Consider the following 21,300-nt stretch of genomic DNA (forward strand, 5'->3'; position numbering starts at 1 on the left):
CCACATACGTTAACGCCTCCTACTCCGTGGTTCCTGATTCTGGAGAAGAGAACATGTCTTGACGGTCAGGCTAAGGTTAGTGGGTACCTATGATCTCCTGCTGTGTGAGGGCATGAGGAGAGCAGCCTGCTTTCTGTTGGTCCACTTGCTGCTTGGCTGGGAGCTATTCTGAAGATGCTGTCCTGCCAGAGGCTGCCCCATCTCACAAGTCTACAGTGCCCCACAGTGTATTCCTTTGTACACACAGTCATCATACATCAAAATGTTTTTTTTATTTGAGACACAAAAATGCAAAATTGCTGAGATATCAAACATTTCCCGATCAGCTACAATACTGCCACTATGTACAAAAGATCTGATGATAAATGCGCACACATATAAAAATACAGTCTGCATCGCCTATGTACAGTACAAGTGCAAACGTATGGCATTCAGACACAGTACAGAATTGAGTCAGGGGTGCAAACAGCAAGTACAAAGGCATCATGGTTTGTCTTTAAAAAACAACATAAAGGCAACACAAATGGACCCCCGATTGCCATGATTTCCTGTTCATTAAACAAGCATGGTGCTGCCCACTGGTGTTTTCTCTTTTCTTGTCAGAAGTGAGATGCTAAGACATTATGTGAAGATGAGAAGGAGAGAAACACCTGCATGTCCATTGCAAGCGACAGAACCTTTACATACGAGAAGACAACTTAGCGCTACTACCAAGAATGTTATTCTTAAAACAACAAAACAGCTCTATGCTATTTTATAGGAAAACAAGGAATATCTACAACTCTGTGAAAATTATAACCTTAAATGGAACCTCATGGGGTTTGACTTGAGATCACATTAGTCTCAAATTTTAAAAGTGGCTGCTTTTGGCAAATACCTGGCGATGCCTTTGGTTCCTTTAAGCATTTTGGATTACTATTGGTTTCTTGAGGTCAAGTACTTTTGATGGATACCGAACCCCTTCCTAAACCGTCATCTCCTGTTGGTGGGGTGGGTGGGTTCCTCACAGCAGAAAGTAGAGGTAAGACAACTGGGCTGCTTTCCAGTGAGTCTGCCCACTCACTAAAGCTTTGTCTTGGGCGTTGGCATAAAGCTTTCCTTTTATTGCCGGTGTCTCTAATGATTCCAGACAGCACCTAGGAGATCTGAGATTGCCAAGCTGCTGTCACAAGCCTGGGACACCTCCACTCCCCAGAGCAGTGGGCCTAAGTGGAGGGTAAAAGCTTCTTGTAAACACGTGCAGCTTTTTGAATTGTAGGCCTTAACTCAAAGACACAGGAACACCTCAGGTACTGTCAGAGCGAGCAGTGGAAAAAACAACCTGCTCACTCCCAGTCACTGGACAAATAAAAACAGAGCCCAGAGATTGTTTAAATGAAAAAGAGATTGAAGGTTTGAACCAGGAAACAAAAACGACTATATTAGAACTGCTACTTTCCAGTTTTGACAAAAATCTTTTACAGTGAGCTGAACGTTCAGGATGGTGCTCTCCAAACACACCTTCTGTGAGCACGAGCAGTGTTCCCTGATAAACCTGGCCTTCCAGTTAGTGTGCTGGGATAGCCTGGGACTAATGGTCCTCTGGGTCAGTAGGTCCTCAGTGTTGTGTGGTGTGATGGACAGAGGCAAGCGAGGCTGTGACTTTGCTGGCAGAACCCAGCTACCGCTCTCAGCATTCTCTGCAATCCTGGTGGTGGTGGAGTCCCCACCTTCTACCAGAGCTTCTGAGACTGGCCACTGTGGGAACAGGCAAGGGTACAGATAAGATGGGGTCTCCTCTTGGCCACCTGCCTGAGCCAGGTCTGCTGTGGATAGTAAAGTGGCTGTCCTGACTGAAGGGACAGCTGTCTCCTCAGCTATCACTGCACACAATACTACAGTAACTATGAGAATAGCCTTGCTGCCTGGAAAAACGGTTCAGGAGGCCCAAGTCCACTCTGGTGACAAAGTGGACACCACTCTCACCTATCCCTTAGTGTCGGCTGACTGAGTGTGCAGGGTGACAACACTGCCCCATTTCCTGGACTCTGCAGAGCAGACCTGGTTTTCTGGAGTAAGGCATAGCATGTAGTCAAAGAACCATGGAGCTTTTTGAAAGGAAAGTATAAGTCTTAGAAAATATCTGTGTGAAGCAAACAGAGATGATATCTGAGCAAAAAGTTTCAAGAATTCAGGGCATCCATGCTGACTGGATGCCTGAGTGATTGAGTGAGCACTGCCGCAGCCGCAGAGGCTTCCTAGAGAGGCCTTGCTGAAATGTACAAGGTCACAGCCACATCAGCTTTCTAGAAGCCATGGTGTAATTGTTTCTACTCCTCCCACCAGAGTAAGACAACTGGAAATCTGTACATCAGAAAGTCAAGTTGATACCACTATGCTGTGGGACGATGCAGAAGAGTGAGGCTGGGGTTGGACACTCCAGGCTTCTAGTAGGAATTTTCTTGGCAACATGATACAAACAGAAGCCTGCAGTCCACGTGTACCGTGTACATGCACAGTGGGGATGGAATGGGCTCTCTGACCTGTGCTTTAGTGGCTGGGAAATAACTTTACACCTGTGCAGGTGTCTCTGTATATAGAGGTCAGAGGACAACTGCGGGCAGGGTCAGTTCTGTCCTTCCACCACACAGGCTCTGGGGCTTAAGCTTTGTCTCTCAGGCTTGTTGGCAGGCTTTATCTGCTGAGTCATCTTGCTGGCCTGAAACTAGCTTTAAACAACAAATTCATCTTCAGACACACAGCTTTTCCAATGTACTCACTGAGGGCTGGGGCTAGGCCAAGAGGCCTTTTATAGAATGGTTTTTGATCATGATACATTTATGTGAGCCAATGGGAAAGATGCCTACGCTTGCCCAGAACATGTGGGAGAGGCCTAGCAAGTGGCTCTCATGTCACTGGTGTCACATGTACCTAAAGGATGCTCAAACCAGGAGAGTAGGTCAAGGAATGCTGTGGGGGAGTTGGGTGCTAGTGAAGCCAGTGGCTGGAGGCCCCTTGCCTTTTTAAGAAATGGGACCTTGATGGACTGAAGGCTGGATGGTTACATGAGCAACTGAGATGACCTCCTCTGTACCCACTGTGTTTGGAGATTGTCTTTCATGTGGCAAGCTTCAAAATAACTTAGAAAGCAACACAAGGGACTTGAGGCTACTCACAACTCACTACTCACAACTCTGGATTACAGACACTGATGTTTGTCTACAGGAGGAAACACACTAGTACGAATTATGGGCTTCCAGAAACCCACTGCCTTTAATTGGACACTCAAAGCTGGAGAGAGAGGACTAAAGCCCCCCACCAAAACCTAGAGCTGAAATTCCCACGGGGAACGCACCTTCTCAGATCCTCAGCTGGGGCCAGGACACAAGCAGCTGTGTAGCAGAACCAATGTATTACATCCCGACCTGTGAGAGTGCCCTCAGAAGGCTTAGTCAGATGACAGTATCCAGCTACCAGAGTGTTGATGTCTCCCAGTACTGACCAACCAGATTCTAAATAAGAGGATTACCTGAGCTCAGTGGGCCCTTAACACCAGAATGCCAAGCTTCAGATGAGAGACTGCTGTTCTCCAGAGTCTGTTAAAGCCAGGACAAGGAGCCATTCTGATCACTAGATGTTGGGTCAGAAGACTTCCTGGATGGACTGTGGAAGAGGCATGTGGATTAACACAGGAAGGCTCAGGTTAAAGTGGGTAGGAAGCGGATTAAGACAAGGGCTGTCACTGAATAAAAATTCCATACTCTGCTCAGTTATTTATAATTTGTCAATAACTAAATCACTAGATCAAGAGTTATGGAAATCCTGTGGCAGTTGGCATTTTAGAAAATTCTTAAACCACTTGACAAACATAACCTTTCTGTTACAGATAAAGCAAAAAAAAAAAAAAAAAAGAAAGAAAGAAAGGAATAAAACCTCCAGTTTTTAGGCTCAGGCTTGAGAAGTTACAAGCCTATGCAATGAGAACCAGGGAACTGGTAACAGGAGGTTGGTCTAACCTGTGCTCAAGGTGGACTGTCCTAGAGTCTGACAGCCAGCCCACACCTTCCATTCTTCTAACTCATTAGGTTGAAAAGGAATTTCATGCTGAAGCCTTTTTTGGTTCTTTGAGATGGGCATGGTCACCTGAGAGAGTCTGTCGGCAAGTCTTCAAGGATGGAGACACTGTGGCTCAGTACTCTAGAGATATCTGACTTATTTCAAGAAGAACCAGTCAACGGCCAACTTTTTACTCTAAGATCAAAGCACATTCCAATGTCTAACATCACAGGAGAACCAACTTCCTCCACTTGAGGCCACTAGGGCAGTTGCAGCACTATCAATGTATCTGGCCTCTGTACACTGGGCTCTTGTGTGACAGTATTTTGTAGATATGTTTATGGTGAAAGGTTGTTCATTTTGATTCCCAACTCACAAAATGACCTATGACATCACAAAGTCACACAGATTTCAGAGTGGGACTCGGAGCCTCTGGCTAGATGCTGCTGCCAGCTGCTCAGTGCTCAGGTGCCTCTGGTTTGCTATTGACCTGGTTGGCTTATGCTACTCTAAGGAGCACATGTGCAGTGGCTCCTCCCTTCCCTCCCTCTTGGTGGCCTGGTGTTTCAAATGGAGCTGCTTGTCTCTTATTAGGGCCATGAGGTGACCACAGAGGATGAAAGGTAGCTGATGACCAGAGCCTAGTGCCACTTCCTGTGGATGGTACCTGACTTTTGGCTTGATCTAAGGCATTTCACAAGGGTTCTACATACGACTGTTTCTGTGGAGTCTTTCATGCTTGGCTTCCAGGCTGTGGCCTTCCTTTTTCTATGACAATGGATTTTAACTTCAACAGTGTTGCTATGGCTCCAGCTCCCAACACTGGCCTCTCAGGATTGTTTTCATGTTTCCAAATTTCACAAGCTCACAAACAAGAGACCTGTGACCTTAGTCCCATGGCAGTGGCAGGTCCTGTGGGTCCAGAAACTCCGCAGAGAACATGCTTGGTGCAGTGGTGCTCAGGGGAGTGAGCCCGGAGGATGTGGTGGGCATGGTGATGTCTAGCCACTCCATGTTGTCCAGGTTGGAGTCTGACAGGTCAAGAGATAGACAGGGGGTCCCCGACACAAACTGGGCCTCAGAGGTCTCCATGGGAGAGTGAGACTGGCACAGCATGCTGGAGTGACTCAGCAAGTCATTCTGGAGATCCTCGATCAGAGAGAAAGGCTCTCTATCTTCGCTGCTGCTCTGCAGAGGGGCAATGTCATTGGCTGAGGGTAAAGTTCCATCCAAGAAGGCTTCTAGCTGGTTCTCTAAGCTGGCAGATAAACTGTTCACAGGTTCTAAGGATACAGGTGGTGCCATTTGGACCTGGGGTGGTGGTCGAGATACCACCGTATTGACTGGCATTGTGGTGATGCTGGCTGTCACTGGTTTCATCTTGGAAATTGGAGAAGGCTCTTCTTTTATCGGGAAGGAAATTTCTGTGCAGAAGAATTGATGGTGTTAGTATTTGCTGCCATTGAACTATACTAGTGACTATTCTGTCACCCTTTCTTACATCGTAGAGGCAGAAATAGCATGAAATCTAATTCTTTTAAAAATTAATTTAAAAACGTATTATAGTTGGACGGCACTCCAGTTTGTCAATACCATCTAGAGAGTTACAACGCAGACACAATATACCTTATCAATAACTCAAGGCTGACGTCGCTTTTGTCCTTCTTCCTTAAGGTGAGGCAGCTCAGCCACTGCTCTGAGTTCTTGTTCGGAGTTATCTGAACTATTAACTTATTCTTAAAAATTAATTTTTACTTATGTATACATGTGTGAATGTGCTCCTGTGTGTAGGAACCCATGGAAGCCAGAAGAGGCTGTCTGATCGGCTGAGCTAGAGTTACAGGCACTTAGGAATCCAGCATGGATGGCGAGAACCAAATTCTAGTCCTCCGCAAGAACAGAAAATGTTCTTATGTGTTGAGCCATCTATCCAGTCCCAGTCTATTTAATTTTTCATGGTTCTGTGTGTGTAAGCCATAGATAGATGCCAATGTCTTCCTCAAATATATCTAGCCCTAAGTTTTGGGACGGGGTCATCTCTGAACTGGGCTTGTCTGCTCAGCCCCAGTGGCCGGCCAGAAAGCCCCAAGGATCCACTTGTACTCGCCTTCCCAACACCAGGACTATAGGCATACATTACTGTGTCTACGTTGTTTGTTTGTTTGTTTGTTTTGTTTTGTTTTGTTTGGTTCTGGGGGAACCAAATTGAGGTCCTCCAGCACACACGGATGGAGTCATCTCCCTATGTGACCATATTGACTCTTTAACAGGCCAACTGGCAAACCAACAGACTTTCTGTTAAGGACATGCCAGTGCTCACTTAGATGAATTTTAATAACTTCCTCCACTGATGTTTTGAGATGTGTTCTTGTTATGTTTAGCCTTGGCTGATTTGGAACTCGATATGTGGACCAGGCTGCTTAGAACTTGGAGAGATCTGCCTATCTCTATCTCTTGAGTCCTGAGATTAAATTATGTGCCACCATGTTCAATTCTTTCTCATTTTTCTGGAGCATACAGTAGGGGAAAGGGTTTAATGAACCATAAACTTAAAAGCTCAGTATGTCTGTGTACCATATGTATGCAGTACCCATGGAGGCCACAAGAGGGCGCTGGATTCCCCCTAGGACTGGAATTACAAATGGTTTGAGTCACCATGTGGTTGCTGGGAATGAACCTGAATCCTCTGGAAGAGCAGCCATTGAACCATCTCTTCAGCCCCATAAGTATTATTATTAATCATTGGAAAAAACTTATCTTTATCAGATTGAGCAAAAATTATATGCCTGATTTTTAAATACACATTTATTTTTTAATTCCCAAGTTTTCAGTTTATGTTAACCATGAGTTTAACATATTTTAAAAGACCAATACAGTTCTCAGCAGACTTTCACTTATTCATATGACCTACATGCAGATGGCAATGTTTTTCACTATGCCACGGACTCTGCTGGGGCATCAGCACCTGCTCAGATGTGTTCAATACAGATGGAGAAATATTAATTACTACTTCAAACTCTAAGACTTCTTTCACCACAGGACTTTGATATGGTATCATCTGACCTTTGTGAATGCATGTGTGTGTATATATGCGTGTGTATGTGGTATGGCAGGGATGAAATATGGCACTTCACATTTGTACTGCAGTGCTCTGCCACTGGGCTGCAACCATCCTAGTAGCCGAGGCAGCCATTTTGTGTGTGTGTTAATATCTGGTTTAAAGACAACACACTATAAACTGATGGCTTACTTTATTTTTAACTACAGGTTACTACTTACGTATGTGCATGCTACCAGAGCATGTGTGTAGAGGTCAGAGAACAACTTGTGGGGGTTAGTTCTCTTCCATGATGTGGATTCTTGGTACCAAATTCCGGTCATTAAACCTGGCAGCAAGCACCTTTACCCACTGAATAATCTTACTAGCCCTGATGACTAATATGTAGACATACTCTGAATTTTAATAGAACTAGAGGGAGCCTAGGCCAAGTTACTGGAAAGTTCTCGTCCATGATGAGATTGGTCCATAGAACATGCTCTGCAGTTACCAGCAGAGTTTAGAGGTGACCAAGCTCTGATGTGTGAGAAGTCTTTCCTTTTTTCCAGGTGACAGCTATGGGGGATCTAACATCATGCCATCCTTCAATGTGGAACTGAAGGGCTTTCTTTCCTCTGTTATATGGTTTAATGGCCATGCTTGATCAGGTTTATAACTTCCCACTGTTAGAATTGGATGTTTCTTAGTTTCCAAGACAACATCCAGCTTTGGTATGTGGTATGTGGCTGCTTCCCTTGGGCTTGCATCCAGCCTCTGACCTACCTCCACTCTTTATGAGGATATCGAAGAGGTCATCCATCTGCTGACTGTGCACACTGGAAACCTGAAGCCAAGGAGAGCAGAGTTAGCTGCCTGCACCAGGGATACACTGAACCTTGGCTTTACTCTAACATTTGGTAGTCTAGAAAATAGCCAACTTGCTATTTAAGCCAAAACACCACAGCATGCTAGATCAACTAAGAGCCAAGGAAGAAGTCTCTGACTTCCCTATGTGCCTTACTTTAACTGAATGGCACTTCGGGAGTTTTTTTTTTTTTTTTTTTTTTTTTTTTTGATATCTGGCATTACATTTTTTTTTCGTTTTTTTTTATTGGATATTTATTTATTTACAATACAGATATCATCCCCTTTCCCCATTTCTCCTCCCTAAAACCCCCTATCTTATACCCCCTCTTCCTTTATGCTTTTATACCATTTTGATTACATGCATGTATTAAGGTCAGTTCTAGGTTGAGGGTCTAGCAATACAATAGATGTAAATAGTCAAGGAATAAGCAGGACAATAAACACAAATAGTCAAAGAAAAAGCAAGGCATTAAACCCAATTCCGTGAACACTCCCGTGATCACTGTTTCTAAAAGCTTATCAAGATGACCAAAGTACCTGAGCCTACTTCCCTGTCCTAGCCCAAAGTCATTTTCATGTCTGAAGCCTACTTCCTTGTTTTAGCCTAAAATTTAGATTCCTGTCTGAAATTACTTGTTTGTTCTAGCCTAATATTAAGGTTCTTGCCTGAGGTTACTTCTTTGTTGTAGCCTACGATTTAGATTCCTACCTGAAATTACTTCCTTGTCCTTGTCCAATGTCATATTCCTGCCAAGCAGCCTATTTTCTTGTCCTTGGCCCATGTCAGCTTCTTGACAAGCAGCCCCAAAGGCTCTCCACCTCCCCCCAACCCCGGTTTTATTTCGTTAACAAGACTGAGCCTGTCTTAGGTCATTCTGACAAGAATGCCTTCCTTACCCATCATGGTATATGCATTATCAAAGGCAATGCACTTCTGTCTTAGGTTGGCAAGGCTCTGTGCAGAATCTTACCCATCCTTGGCTTGTCAGCCTGTTAATTTAATAACTCTGTCTGGGGGTCCATTTTCAGGTTCAAGCCATGTACTTTGGCTGCCAACATGTTGATGTTGTTAAAGATAAGCTTTAACACAATGGGCAGGAATAAAAGTATTCCCAGGGCAAGAAGGGCTAGCCTGATCAAGCTATATATGCCATTCCTGAGGTTTGAACAAAACGGAAATACTGAGCTCAGGCCATGAATAATTTTATCTGCATTATCTGCAGCATCAAAGGTCAACAGAGCAGCATTCTTTAAATCCATAATCTCACTATGCAAAGTTAACATACACAGAGAGGTATTAGGATTATGCCAAATATCCTACAGGTGTCTTTAAACTTTTTTCTAATTATAATGACAATCATTGTGAATTTCAAAAGTAACACTACTCCAGTGATATTTGTCATGACACTTGGGATGGCTCCTAACTCTTGAACCCTGAATCTCCTTCAGATAATTTGAATGGGTTATATAGCATCATATGTTGTTCCAGATACCTATATAAATCCTTTTGTATACTCAATACATTAGTAACATTTTTTTTGCTAGATGGTTAACAAAAATAGTTGTCTTAACTCCTTGCATCAATGCTATTGCAGAAGCAGTGGTGTTAGCAATTAATGGAATTAAAGCTGCTATACCAGCAATAATCAAGCCTGCTACCCTCTTGCTTCTGCTTAAAGGCTAACTCACTTCTTCCAGCACTTTCTAGCTTTTTTTCAGAGAATCAAGGTTTTCTAATACTTATGGCAGTGAGATGAAAGCTGGTTGATAGACCCTGTAACAGACATGTCAGGTTTCAACACACTAACACAATTGGAAATTATATAGTCAATGCAACTTACAATAAATGCTGTAGAAGAGACAAAACCAATTTTAGCTTGACAATTAAAAGAGCCTTAAAACATGCACTAACCCTTGTTTGAAATCCAGATCCTGTCCCAACATTATCTCTTGCTATCCTAACATCATATTGAACTATAGCTAGCTTCCAAATATGTCTCTGACAAAGTCCAGATCCAGTCTTCCAAAAGTAGACTGTTATTTCCCATAACTGATTGATTTATAGACCAGTACATGATTGAGTCCTAATAGCTGGGCACCTTTAAGAAGAATACAAGAGACATAATTTCTCTTTTTGATTCTCTATCCCATAAAGTCTAAAGACTTGAGGCAAGGCAGCTTGTCCCATCTGGGATATACAGTCAAACAAAGGCAGGTCAGGAAGATATGTTCAATACAGCTTCCCAGTCACCCTTGTCAGGGCACTCAGCAAGCTCACAGGCTGGCATCATTCTTTGTCTCAGCAACAGTATGTCTCATCAATCTTTTTAAAGTTCCATGGGCTTCTTCCACAATGCCTTGTCCTTGAAGATTATCTGATATCCCCGTAATAAATTGTTCACAAAAAGTCTCAACTGCTCAACTACAATTGCCAGATCCATTATCTGTTTTTTTTTTAAATTGGATATTTTATTTACCTTTCAATGTTATCTCCTCTCCCATTCCCCCCCCCCCAATCCCTTATTCCATCCCCCTTCCTCCTATTTCTATGAGGGTGTCCCCACCATCCTCCCATTCCCGCCTCCCTGCTCTCAAATTCCTCAACACTAGGGAATCCAAACTTTCAGGCACCAAGGCCCTCCACTTCCACTGATGTCTGACAAGGCCACCCTCAACTAACTATACAGGTGAAGCCATGAGTCCTCCCTTTGTGTTCTCAGGCTGGAGGTTTTAGAATGGCTACTCCAGTTTGTTTCTTAGGACCATTTTCTTGAAAAATTGTTTTCCAGCCTTTTATTCTAAGGTAGTGTCTGTCTTTGTCACTAACGTGGGTTTCCTGTATGCAGCAAAATGCTGGGTCCTGTTTACGTATCGAGTCCATTAGCCTATGTCTTTTTATTGGGTGAGTCCATTGATGTTAAGAGATATTAAAGAGAGGAGATTGTTGCTTCCTGTTATTTTTGTTATTAGCAGTGGTGTTGTTTGTGTGGCTATCTTCTTTTGGATTTGTTGGAAGAGGATTACTTTCTTACTCTTTCTAGGATATAATTTCCCTCCTTGTATTGGAGCTTTCCTACTATTATCCTTTGTAGTGCTCGGTTTGTGGAAAGATATTGTGTAAATTTGGTATTGTCGTGGAATATCTTGGTTTCTCCATCTATGGTAACTGAGAGTTTTGTTGGGTACAGTAGCCTGGGCTGGCATTTGTGTTCTCTTAGGGTCTGTATGACATCTGTCCAGGATCTTCTCGCTTTTATAGTATCTGGTGAAAAGTCTGGTATAATTCTGATAGTTTGGCCTTTATATGTTACTTGGCCTTATTCCCTTACTGCATTTAATATTCTTTGTTTTGTGCATTTGGTGTTTTGATTATTATGTGATGGGAGGTATTTCTTTTCTGGTCTAGTCTATCTGGCATTCTGTAGGCTTCCTCTATGTTAATGGGCATCTCGGGCATCTCGTTCTTTAGGTTAGAGAAGTTTTCTTCTATAATTTTGTTGAAGATATTTATTGGTCCTTTAAGTCGGGAATCTTCACTCTCTTCTATACCTATTATCCTTAGATTTGGTCTTCTCATTGTATCCTGGATTTCCCAGTCTCAGTTTGTATTCTGTCTTTAGCTAGGCTGCTATGTATCTATGCCAAGTCTCTGGTGAGGCTGTGGACATGGAATTTAGGACTTATCTTGATTTTTCTTGTCAGTAGCTCACAGCTGGTACCTGTGGTTTGCTGGTCATAGCGACTATTCCTTTCTACCAGAAACCTTGACTGCTAGCAAGACTCCCCGGCAAATGTAGATTATAGCTGTTACCCTTGGGAAGGTGGAGCTAGTAGGGCCCCACTCAGTCCTTGGTAGAGTTGAAGTCTTTCCCAGTGTGACTGAAAGGTGCTGATGCAGAACTGGCAGTTTCAACCTAGGAACTGAACCCAGAGACATGTAACCCCAGTACTCCTGCTGGCTTCTGGGTAGTGCCAGTGAGTCTGCACATGAGAGGCATGCTCCTCAGTAAGGGCTGCCTTCTTGCGGTCACTAAAACTACCTGGCAGTTCATTTTACTCCCCAGGGAAGAGATCTCACTTCCAAATGGACTGGAGAAGGGCAGGCCAGGATCTGTTGGTTTCAATTCTTTCTACAGTGTTTAAGCTTTTTTAAAAATCTGGCTTTTTCTTCACAGGTGACGTCTTTGTTGATTTTGGATGCTCACAATTAGGAGAGCTGTCTACCTCTACATCCTGTAAACTACAGCAGATGGTCACTGTGCGTTTCTTCACCCTTCATGCCTTAGACAGCAAATACAGCAGGATGCCATGTGTCCCTGACAAACAAAATAAGGGGAATGGGGCTGCACACAGGTCTGGCCAATTGTTGTCAGTTCTAGCTTGTATCCACTGTGTCCTACTGTCAGGTCCATCCCTCAGGTCCTCTGGCAGGCTACAATCCTTTCTCATCAGGAAGTCCTTAGCTGTGAAAGGGAGTTTTGGAGAAACAGGGCTTAGACGAGTTTAGGTGAATTGAGGCTTGATGCCTTGTGTAACTGAGCGCTCTCTGTCTGTTCACTCGACCCAGGAGGGCTCCAAGGAGACACGCCTCTTGCCTGAAGCCCCACCATCAATGCTGCTCCCAACACTTGCTGTAGGCAAGTGGTTTGCAGTCTTTATGGTCAATTAAAACCACCAGACAAAGAGTACACATGGAGGGACCCATGACTCCAGCTGCATGTGTAGCGGAGGATGGGCTTATCTAGCATCAATGGGAGGAGAGGCCCTTGGTCCTATGAAGGCTCGATGCCCCAGTGTAGGGGAATGTCAACGTGGTGAGGAGAGAGTGGGGGGGTGAGCACCCGCATAGAAGCAGGGTGGGGGATGGGACAGGGGGTTTGCGGAAGGGAAATCAGGAAAGGGGGATAACATTTGAAATGTAAATAAATAAAATATCCAATAAAAAATTAAAACAAAACAAACAAAAAACCAGCCAGATAAAATATAAAGCTTCTAGCTGTTATCTCTGTGTTTTAACAGAGGACTGGAACAATCTGAGGAAGCCCTGAAATGTGACTGGGGTATGACTGTGACCACACTTACCTCTGGAAGGGCTGGCTGGGTGCTGCGAGTCTGTTTGATGGCTTCCTCATATCGAGGTGGATCTTTTGTCTTTGTGACTGGGGTTGCAAACAAAGAGTGCTGGACAACAAACTGCTGGGGTGGGGGTGGTGAGCTAGGCTGTATCAAACAAGGGAGAAATACTTGTTAGTTCTGGGCCAGTCATGTGTTCTCATAGTGACACAACTGTGCTGTTCTATCCATAGTGGCTCAGTATCCCAAGTACTGGGCAGCTGACAACTGGTGGCTAATCAGGCAGGAATGTTAAGTCCCTGTCTGTTCATCCTGCAGAACCAGCACTGGTCACTATACATTCCAGGTGTCAGCATGACTGTAGGGCAGCCAGTATGACTGTAGGGCAGCCAGTATGACTGTAGGGCAGCCAGTATGACTGTAGGGCAGCCAGCATGAATGTAGGGCAGCCAGCATGACTGTAGAGTAGCCAGCATGACTGTAGGACAGCCAGTATGACTGTAGGGCAACCAGCATGACTGTAGGGCAGCCAGCATGACTGTAGGGGAGCCAGCATGAGTACAGGGCAGCCAGCATGAGTCTAGGGCAGTTGGCATGGGTTTAGGGAAGCTGACAGCACTCTAGTGCTGTCATCACTATGGCTTACCTTGCTGGCTGGGCTAGGTCCATTTTGCAGGGGTGCCAGTGGGGCACTTCTAGATTGAAGAGCAGGGTTAGAGGTGTTATTGACAAAGGGCTGCTGGGTCGTTGGGCCAGGCTGCCTCTGATACTGAAGAACTGTGTTTGGTGCTGAGTTTGTGAAGACCTGTGACAGTGAATTTAAGAAAACCCATGTTTTAGAGCAGAGGCTAACAAATCCACCTTCTAGGTTTGTGGGCCAGAGAGTCTCTGCTGGAAGCTTCCTCCTGTCAGGAGCATGAAGGCAACCTTGGACAGTTGGGAGACAAGGCAGCTGCCAACAGGACCAGATCTGCAGACACTGGTGGATTGTGGGTACCATGTAGATACTATCTTATGGGAGACGGCTCAAGCAGTTTTTCTTGTTCATCATTGAAGTGATCTGGTCCCCTTCCCAGATATAGGGTTCTGCCTGCCACCCACGCACGTCATCTCTTTGGACATCCTGGGCTGTTCACCTGCTCTCTCTGCCTCATGGCTACTCTAGCTCAGAGGGTGGCCTCCGTGGCTCTGCACTCAGTGCGGCCTTCTTTGTAGCTTGGGCCCATGGGGCTACCTGCAGACCTCTTCCCTTAGCACGTCTCAGTTCATTAATCCTAATCCTGGACCACCCCTGGGAGGGATGCTGCTCAAGCCCTCTCAGCGACATGCCGGTCATGTGGTCAGCAATTGTGTCTCATCCCTTCTAAAGAACCGATTTCTGTGTCAGCAGGCCAAAGGGAAAGTTTCCATGGCACTCTCGAGTGTTTCTTATGGCTCCATGAAGAGGCACAGTGTGGATGATGGCTATAAACTAAGGGCCACATTACTTACACAGTACTGTGTCTTACGGGGCTTGGCTTTATCACCAACATAAGGACTGTACCACCAATGTCCTCAAACAAAGTGGCTTCTCCCTTATGTCACCATGGACAGATACGTCTTTCTTTTGTTAGATTTATTTTTTATGTGTATGGGTATTTTGTCTTGCATTTATATCTGTGTACCATGTACATGCCTGGTGCCATGAAGGTCACAAGCGGGTGTCAGATCCCCTTGGACAGCTGTAAATCGCCAGGTGGATCTAGGAATTCAATCTGGAAGAATACTTGGTGCTCTTAATTACTTAAGCATCTCTCCAGCACCAATGTAACCATTTCTTACCATGACAGTACATGAGTACTCATGTCTGTCTACAAATGTATGTACTGTTTGTCAATCTCCTTGTTTGTGGCAAACATCGCTTTATGGAAATAATGACTCCTAACTCCAGAATTCCCAGATGAAGTGAGAAACCCTAATTTATACTGTCTATCACTGCGGCCTCTCTTCCCTAGACCAAAGAAAGCTGAGCCTCCTTTAAACTTACAGAACTACATATTTATAGCTTCTTGGCTTGGTCATGTATAACTGTTTTCCATTTTCACTCATGTCAGTGCTGCTGTTGATAAGCTGGGCCCTTTGTTTCACCCTCAGGCTACCTTAGCACCCATGGCTCAGGATTACCTGAGTTTACAGACTGCGGTGCCTAATTATCTGTTCAAGATCCAGGCTCTGAGACTAGTGAAGACCCAGGATAAGAACATGTTTTTGAAGCCGGGCAGTGGTGGCACACGCCTTTAATCCCAGGACTTGGGAGGCAGAGGCAGGCAGATTTCTGAGTTCGAGGTTAGCCTGGTCTACAGAGTGAGTTCCAGGACAGCCAGGGCTACACAGAGAAACCCTGTCTTGAAAAACAAAAAAAACAAAAACAAACAAACAAAAAAAAGAACATGTTTTTGAGGTTACATCCTTTTCTCTTTTCTCCCTTTTTCCGAGAAAGGGTTTGACTATGTAGCCCAGGCTGCCCTCAGCCTTCCCAGTGATGGGATCACAGGTGTGTGACACCTGATCTCCCAGCTCTTCCTCCATGATGGGGCATAGACTCTTACAGATAAGCACATAAAGTTCTAACTTGATAGAGAAATCCCAGAAGTATCCTTCAACAACCCTTCCCCATGGAACAGCATATTTAATTGGAAAAGAAATATACCTCAAAATTCAACAAATCTACCATGCCAGAATTATAAAAACATGCTCTGGGAACTTTGTTGGAAAAGGTTTGGACTATTTAACAGTAAAGATTTCCCCCAGTCCTAGACAAAGTATCTGTGTTCAAATAGCTTTGGATCCAAGGTTTGTTCTATGGCTGAGGATTACAGCCTTCCAAAAGAACAGGCTTTTGGGATGATGCTTACTGACAGGGCCGAGGTGACAAAAAAAGAGTAGCATTAGTCTGTCTTTGTAAGCACCCCACCTTTCTGACTGGCTGAGGCTGTCCCAACACATGCTGTGGGAAGGCTTCCTGCTTCTGAGGCAGTGCCGAGGCCAAGGCTGAGGGCAGGGCTGCAGCTGGGACCTGTGTGGCACCAGCTACCTGAGGCTGAGCCTGGACTCCTCCTTGTGCTGAGGTCTAGGAAGTAAACAAAAATTAATCTTAGTGTTAGAAGCATATCTGGCATTGAGTTTATAATGCAGTTTAACTGTCTGCTTTGGGATCCATCGTTAAGACGACATGACACGATGGTTACAGTCACACACTACGGTCTATCTGCATACATCTCATCTTTAGCAATCTTTCCCTTTCTCTGTCATCCCTCCCCGCCTCCCTGGAGATGGGGACTGAGGGTTAAAAATTGTCTAGTTTCATGAGAAACAGAGTACTTCATTATACACAGCCACCAACCCGAACAACATGCTGGGACTTCTAGTAACATTCCTTGAGTGAACTCGATGACAATCCTAAACCAGTGACAAATGCCAGACAGCTGTCTTGATGACCTCATTCGTCCTTAGTGTGGCCACGATTTCACTTGAAAATTTTTGAAGGCAGAAAACAGAAACAAGCCAGCTCTGCACATTATAGGTCTGTAACCCATGTAGGAGCCCCTCTGATATCCAACCAGCCTACAGTACTGCTTTTAAGCTTGTAGCACACATAATCTAGAACAGTCGGAGATGCTGGACAGACAGCTATACATAGACCCAGTAGAAAACAGGCTTTGTTCTTGTATCAACTACAAGAAAAGATTTGGATCCACTGCCTCCTAATATATGCTATAGAGCAGATTTCTAACTCACAGGTACTCTGCATACCTCTGCACACCAAGCAGGGGCGTTAGATTGCTTTACACTTGTTGAGAGTGTTTGGGCACTGCCTCCTGAACCACGGTGTGAGCTCATTTCTGTCACAGGTACTGGGCAGTTAAAGCTTAAGCTCTGGCTCAAATGGCTTCTTGTTTTCCTTATGGCCACATCTGGGTAAGGTCCACTTGGCGTGCACTGTACAGCAAGAGAGCCAGCCCGCAGGTCTCTGTAGTCAGAACAACCCCACTCCATGTTTTTCTCAGCTGAAGCATTATTATATAAATGGCACGTTCCAAGAACAGGTATAGGACACCTGCCACCACCCCCAGCCAGAAGACATGGGTTTACATGTCAGATCTGTCCTCAGGCTCCTAGAGACGACTGTCACTTACATAGAACCAGGGCAGAGAGTGAGGTATTCAAGACACATAGCCTATGCTAATGTCATTAATCTTTAAATATGTATTTTTGTATCTGTATGCCTTTTTGAGTTTATGTGCACATGTGCAGGTGCCCAAGGAAATCAGAGGGCATAGGATCTCCTGGGACGAAGTTACAGACAGCTGTGATCTGCCTGATGCTAGTACTGGAAACTGAACGAGTGTGCTCTGAGAGCAGAATGTGCTCTCAACAGCCCTGCATGTGGATCTAAGAGAACAGGGGATAGAACAGGAGGCCACCCTGCTGGTTTTTATGATGTAAACACAGTGCTAGCCAGACCAACCCTGCCCCCACACCCACACCATGCCTTCCAAAACTGTAGCCCATAGTAGCTGTACAACAGCTCAGGGCTGGCTGCAGGATTCACTCTAAGGCAACACTGTGAGACACACTTCGTACCTGGAGCTGGAGGCTGCCTACTGGGAGTTGCACTGAAGTAACATTTGAACCCTGGATGGACACGGGTAACAGCAGCTGAGTTGTCTGTGTGCTCAGTAAGGTCTGAGGCTGAGCAACAAGAGCAGGCGGCTGTCCCTGGGAACTCAGGTAGAACTGCGAGACAACATTCTGTTGCTCTGCTTGGACCATGGGGACCTCCTGCTTGACGACCACAGCCTTTTTGGCAACAAGGGTCTGGCTACCTGTGGAGATGGGCTGGCCTACAGCATGGCCAGGCACTGGGATGGACTGCTGGGGGCTGGAGCAGTCAGGGAGTGAGGCTTCATCTTTGATGGAGGACCCAACACTGGCATGTTTCAGATCTGATGTACTAAAGGGATGTGGGGAGCCACTGGGCTGAGGTTCTGGTGGTCGCTGCTGCCCACGTTTTTCCACCTCAAGCTGCATCTTGAGGACCTCCACAAGCTTCTGTTCTTGTTCCAGTTTCCTCTTCAGCTCTTCAATCTGCTTCTCCTTCTCCTGAAGCTTGCGGTCCTTCTCAGCAGCATCCAGTTCTAGGGTTGACAGGGTGCTGCTGGTGGGGCTCAGGCTGTCCTCATGGCTAGCCACCCTCAGGGGAGATGAACACAAGAACTGGGAAGGTGACATCATGGTCATGATCTCTGTGAAGGTGTCTGTCATGTTTGTATCATCGGTACTGAGACTGGACTGCTCGGAGGGTGATGGTGAGATGGGCAGAGGAGAATGGGCATTTTCAACATGGGATGGATGCACACTGCTGGACCCAGAAGGTGGCAAGTCTGCCTTGAAAGTGGACATAGAGCTAGTTACAGCATTATGCAGTGTTGTGACTGGCAGTGTGACTGTGACCTCTGGGTTACTACTGGTGACAATAGCTGCTGATGATACTGCCACAATACTGCCAGTGGCAAGGTTACTACTGGTTACTTCCTGGTAGGGTTTCAGGCGTTCAATGAGGTCTGGTTTAGTTCCTGACACTGGCAGACCCCTCAGTTTGAGTTCTGTCTTCAGCTCTGACACCTGGAAGCAAAAGCAGATCAGGTGTTTGGTTTTATGAGTTTCCCACACATAAATACCAGAATATACCTCCGTTGCACACAGAGGGATGCTGACACTCCCAGATGTCTGGACCTGACACATAAACAGACTTTCTTCATTTGTACACTCTGTGACAACGTAAGTCTACAGAGGAGGCACAGAAGCCTGTGAGCAGTGACTAGAAACAGGTGATACTGTAGTAACTGCTGCAGAGAAGTGGTCTCTTCTCATGATGTTCAACTAAGCCACACGGTCAGTAAATGAGCATCAGTACCAGTTATCTGAGCTCTAACGCCCAGGGGAATAAAAAGACAAGAGTTCCATAAAGGGTGTCAGTGTGCTGCTGAAGTTGTTCATCTACATGCAACTGGGCACGTGACAGACAGACCTGGCCATCTGCTCATGTGCACAGAAGGCACTCAGGGGTGAAGGGCTAGAGGTGGAGTCGTCACCTTTAAGTCATCCAAGCTAGAGGGCAGCGGTCCTGGTCTCCTCGCTGGCACGCTTGTGCTACTGCTGTTGTTCTTGTCAGTTCTTCAAGAAAAAAAGAAATCAGAGCTTACAACAAGTTTGGTCTAGGTTTGGGTCTATCAACAATCTGTCAGCTTACAAGGAAAATCAGTCTCGGCTACAGACGGGGAAACTCAGTATTGTGGAAATGTCAAATGCATCCTACACCAGTCAAATCCCTAGAGGCTGCATCTGTTTGTGTGGAGGACATTTAGAAGGCCACTCTACGCTTGACACAGAAAGGGCAAAGGACTGGGATCAGCTCAGGCATCCTTGCAAAGAAAGCTGCAAGGGCTGCACTAGCTGTGCGTGCTGCCCGCGTGCTGCCCTAGCAGCTACCACAGTCACAGCGGCACCTTTCAGTACTTCCTGAAGTGATGCAGGTATAGCCCTAGTCTTAGAAAGGAAGTTCTCTGAGATTTGGGTGAAATGATGAAAAGTCTTATGTCTCATCTTGGAGTTCTAAGAAAAAAATCCATGTGCTTTGTTTTACTGCCATTCAATATTGTTGCTACAGGGAATATTCCTGGGTATTTTTTAATCAACCTTGCCATGAAGTTTGAATAACAGCTATACTGTGCTTTATTATCTGATGTCCCACCCCCAGGCTACCTTTTACTTCCTGTTTGGTTATTTTGTTTTCTGGAGAATATGCAGTTAGGTATTAGTCACTAGATAGATAGTACAGTTGGTAAAGTGCCATGCAAACCTGAGGCCCTGTGTCTAGATCCCCATCTACATGAAGCTGGGCACAGAGGTCTGAGTTTGTAATCTCAGCATTGGGAAGGTAGAGACAGAAGGATCCTTGGGCTTGCTGGCCAGGCTCACAGGCCACCGATTAGTGGGCTCTAGGTTCAGCGAGAGACACAATCTTGACAAATGAGGTGAAGAGTGACAAAGTATCCATCGGATACTGACTCTGACATCTGCAGGTGTGTACACACACAAATGCTTTATGTTACATTTGGTTGAGATTCTATGCCTGTGCCTATGATTCACTGTAACTTATTTCTGTTATTTTAATTTATTATTTTACTTATTTATTTATTGTATTTATACAAACACACTGTAACTATCTTCAGACACACCAGAAGAGGGTATTGGATCCCATTACAGGTGGTTGTGGTTGCTGGGATTTGAACTCAGGACCTCTGGAAGAGCAGTCAGTGCTCTTTTTTTGTTTGTTTATTTGTTTGTTTTGTTTTGTTTTCGAGACAGGGTTTCTCTGTGTAGCCCTGGCTGTCCTGGAACTCACTCTGTAGACCAGGCTGGCCTCGAACTCAGAAACTCGCCTGTCTCTGCCTCCCAACTGCTGGGATCAAAGGTGTGCGCCACCACTGTCCAGCCAGTCAGTGCTCTTAACCACTGAGCCATCTCTCCAGTCCCTTCTGTTATTTTAAAAGCTGAATTCTCTTTTCACCCAAATCATAGATTAGGGTCCTGAGGTTCTGAGTCCTAAGGTGGGCTTCTACAGACTTGTTCCTATGGTAACAAGGAGGCGCAGATATTGCTCTCTCAGAGCTTCAGGCTTTTGTCTTGTTTTTGAGATAGGGTCTTGTGATATGACCTAGGCTAGACTTGAACGTGTAGCCTACAACCTTCCCTTCCCTCATGTTGGGACTGTGTGGTACTGACCAGACCTGGTTGTATCTCTGTTTGGTTGTGATGGATCTTTGGTAAAGATTAACAGTGTATTGGAAAACAAACTCCTCATTTTCAGATCTAGGAACTGGCCAGAATTTGAGTTCAGTCTTCCTATAGTTAAAATATCACAGGGCATTAGATGGCTCTTTCTCTTCCTGGGGTAGGTGGTTTGGTTGTGGTAGTGGATGATGCTTATGGAGAGGAGCTGAAGCCTCAGGGAATGCCAGGGTCTGTGGAGCCTGCAGTCCTATGCCTTAGATACCCTCCTCTCAGGTAAAGGGGTAAGCTGTTTAAGTCTTATTTGGGGGCTGCAGAGTAAGTTCAGCACTCAAGAGCACTTGTTCTTGTAGAGGACCTGGGTTTCATTTTCAGCCCTACACGGCAGTTCACAACTGCCTCTCACTCTAGTCCTGGGGGATCAAATGCCCTTTCTGACCTCCTCAGGCACAGGC

The 21,300-nt window shown here is 45.3% G+C and overlaps 1 protein-coding gene across 2 annotated transcripts in view; it reads right to left on the bottom strand.

Moving 5' to 3' along the window:
* Positions 1–250: 250 nt before the first annotated feature.
* Mrtfb (myocardin related transcription factor B) overlaps positions 251–21,300 on the bottom strand; it is an 86,661-nt gene continuing 65,611 nt past the window's right edge. For both annotated transcript variants that reach the window (XM_028778357.1, XM_028778356.1), the window contains 9 exons: positions 19,147–19,228; positions 17,636–18,676; positions 15,966–16,121; positions 13,659–13,817; positions 13,022–13,159; positions 7,856–7,916; positions 3,996–5,459; positions 3,509–3,642; positions 251–1,737 (listed from right to left, as the gene is read on the bottom strand). In XM_028778357.1, the coding sequence (XP_028634190.1) occupies positions 4,924–5,459; positions 7,856–7,916; positions 13,022–13,159; positions 13,659–13,817; positions 15,966–16,121; positions 17,636–18,676; positions 19,147–19,228 (2,173 nt within the window). In that variant the 3' untranslated portion in view covers positions 251–1,737; positions 3,509–3,642; positions 3,996–4,923. The remainder of the gene's footprint in view (positions 1,738–3,508; positions 3,643–3,995; positions 5,460–7,855; positions 7,917–13,021; positions 13,160–13,658; positions 13,818–15,965; positions 16,122–17,635; positions 18,677–19,146; positions 19,229–21,300) is intronic.

Source organism: Grammomys surdaster, unplaced genomic scaffold, assembly GCF_004785775.1.
Source record: "Grammomys surdaster isolate TR1022 unplaced genomic scaffold, NIH_TR_1.0 334, whole genome shotgun sequence".
In the NCBI taxonomy this organism is placed as follows: Eukaryota; Metazoa; Chordata; class Mammalia; order Rodentia; family Muridae; genus Grammomys; species Grammomys surdaster.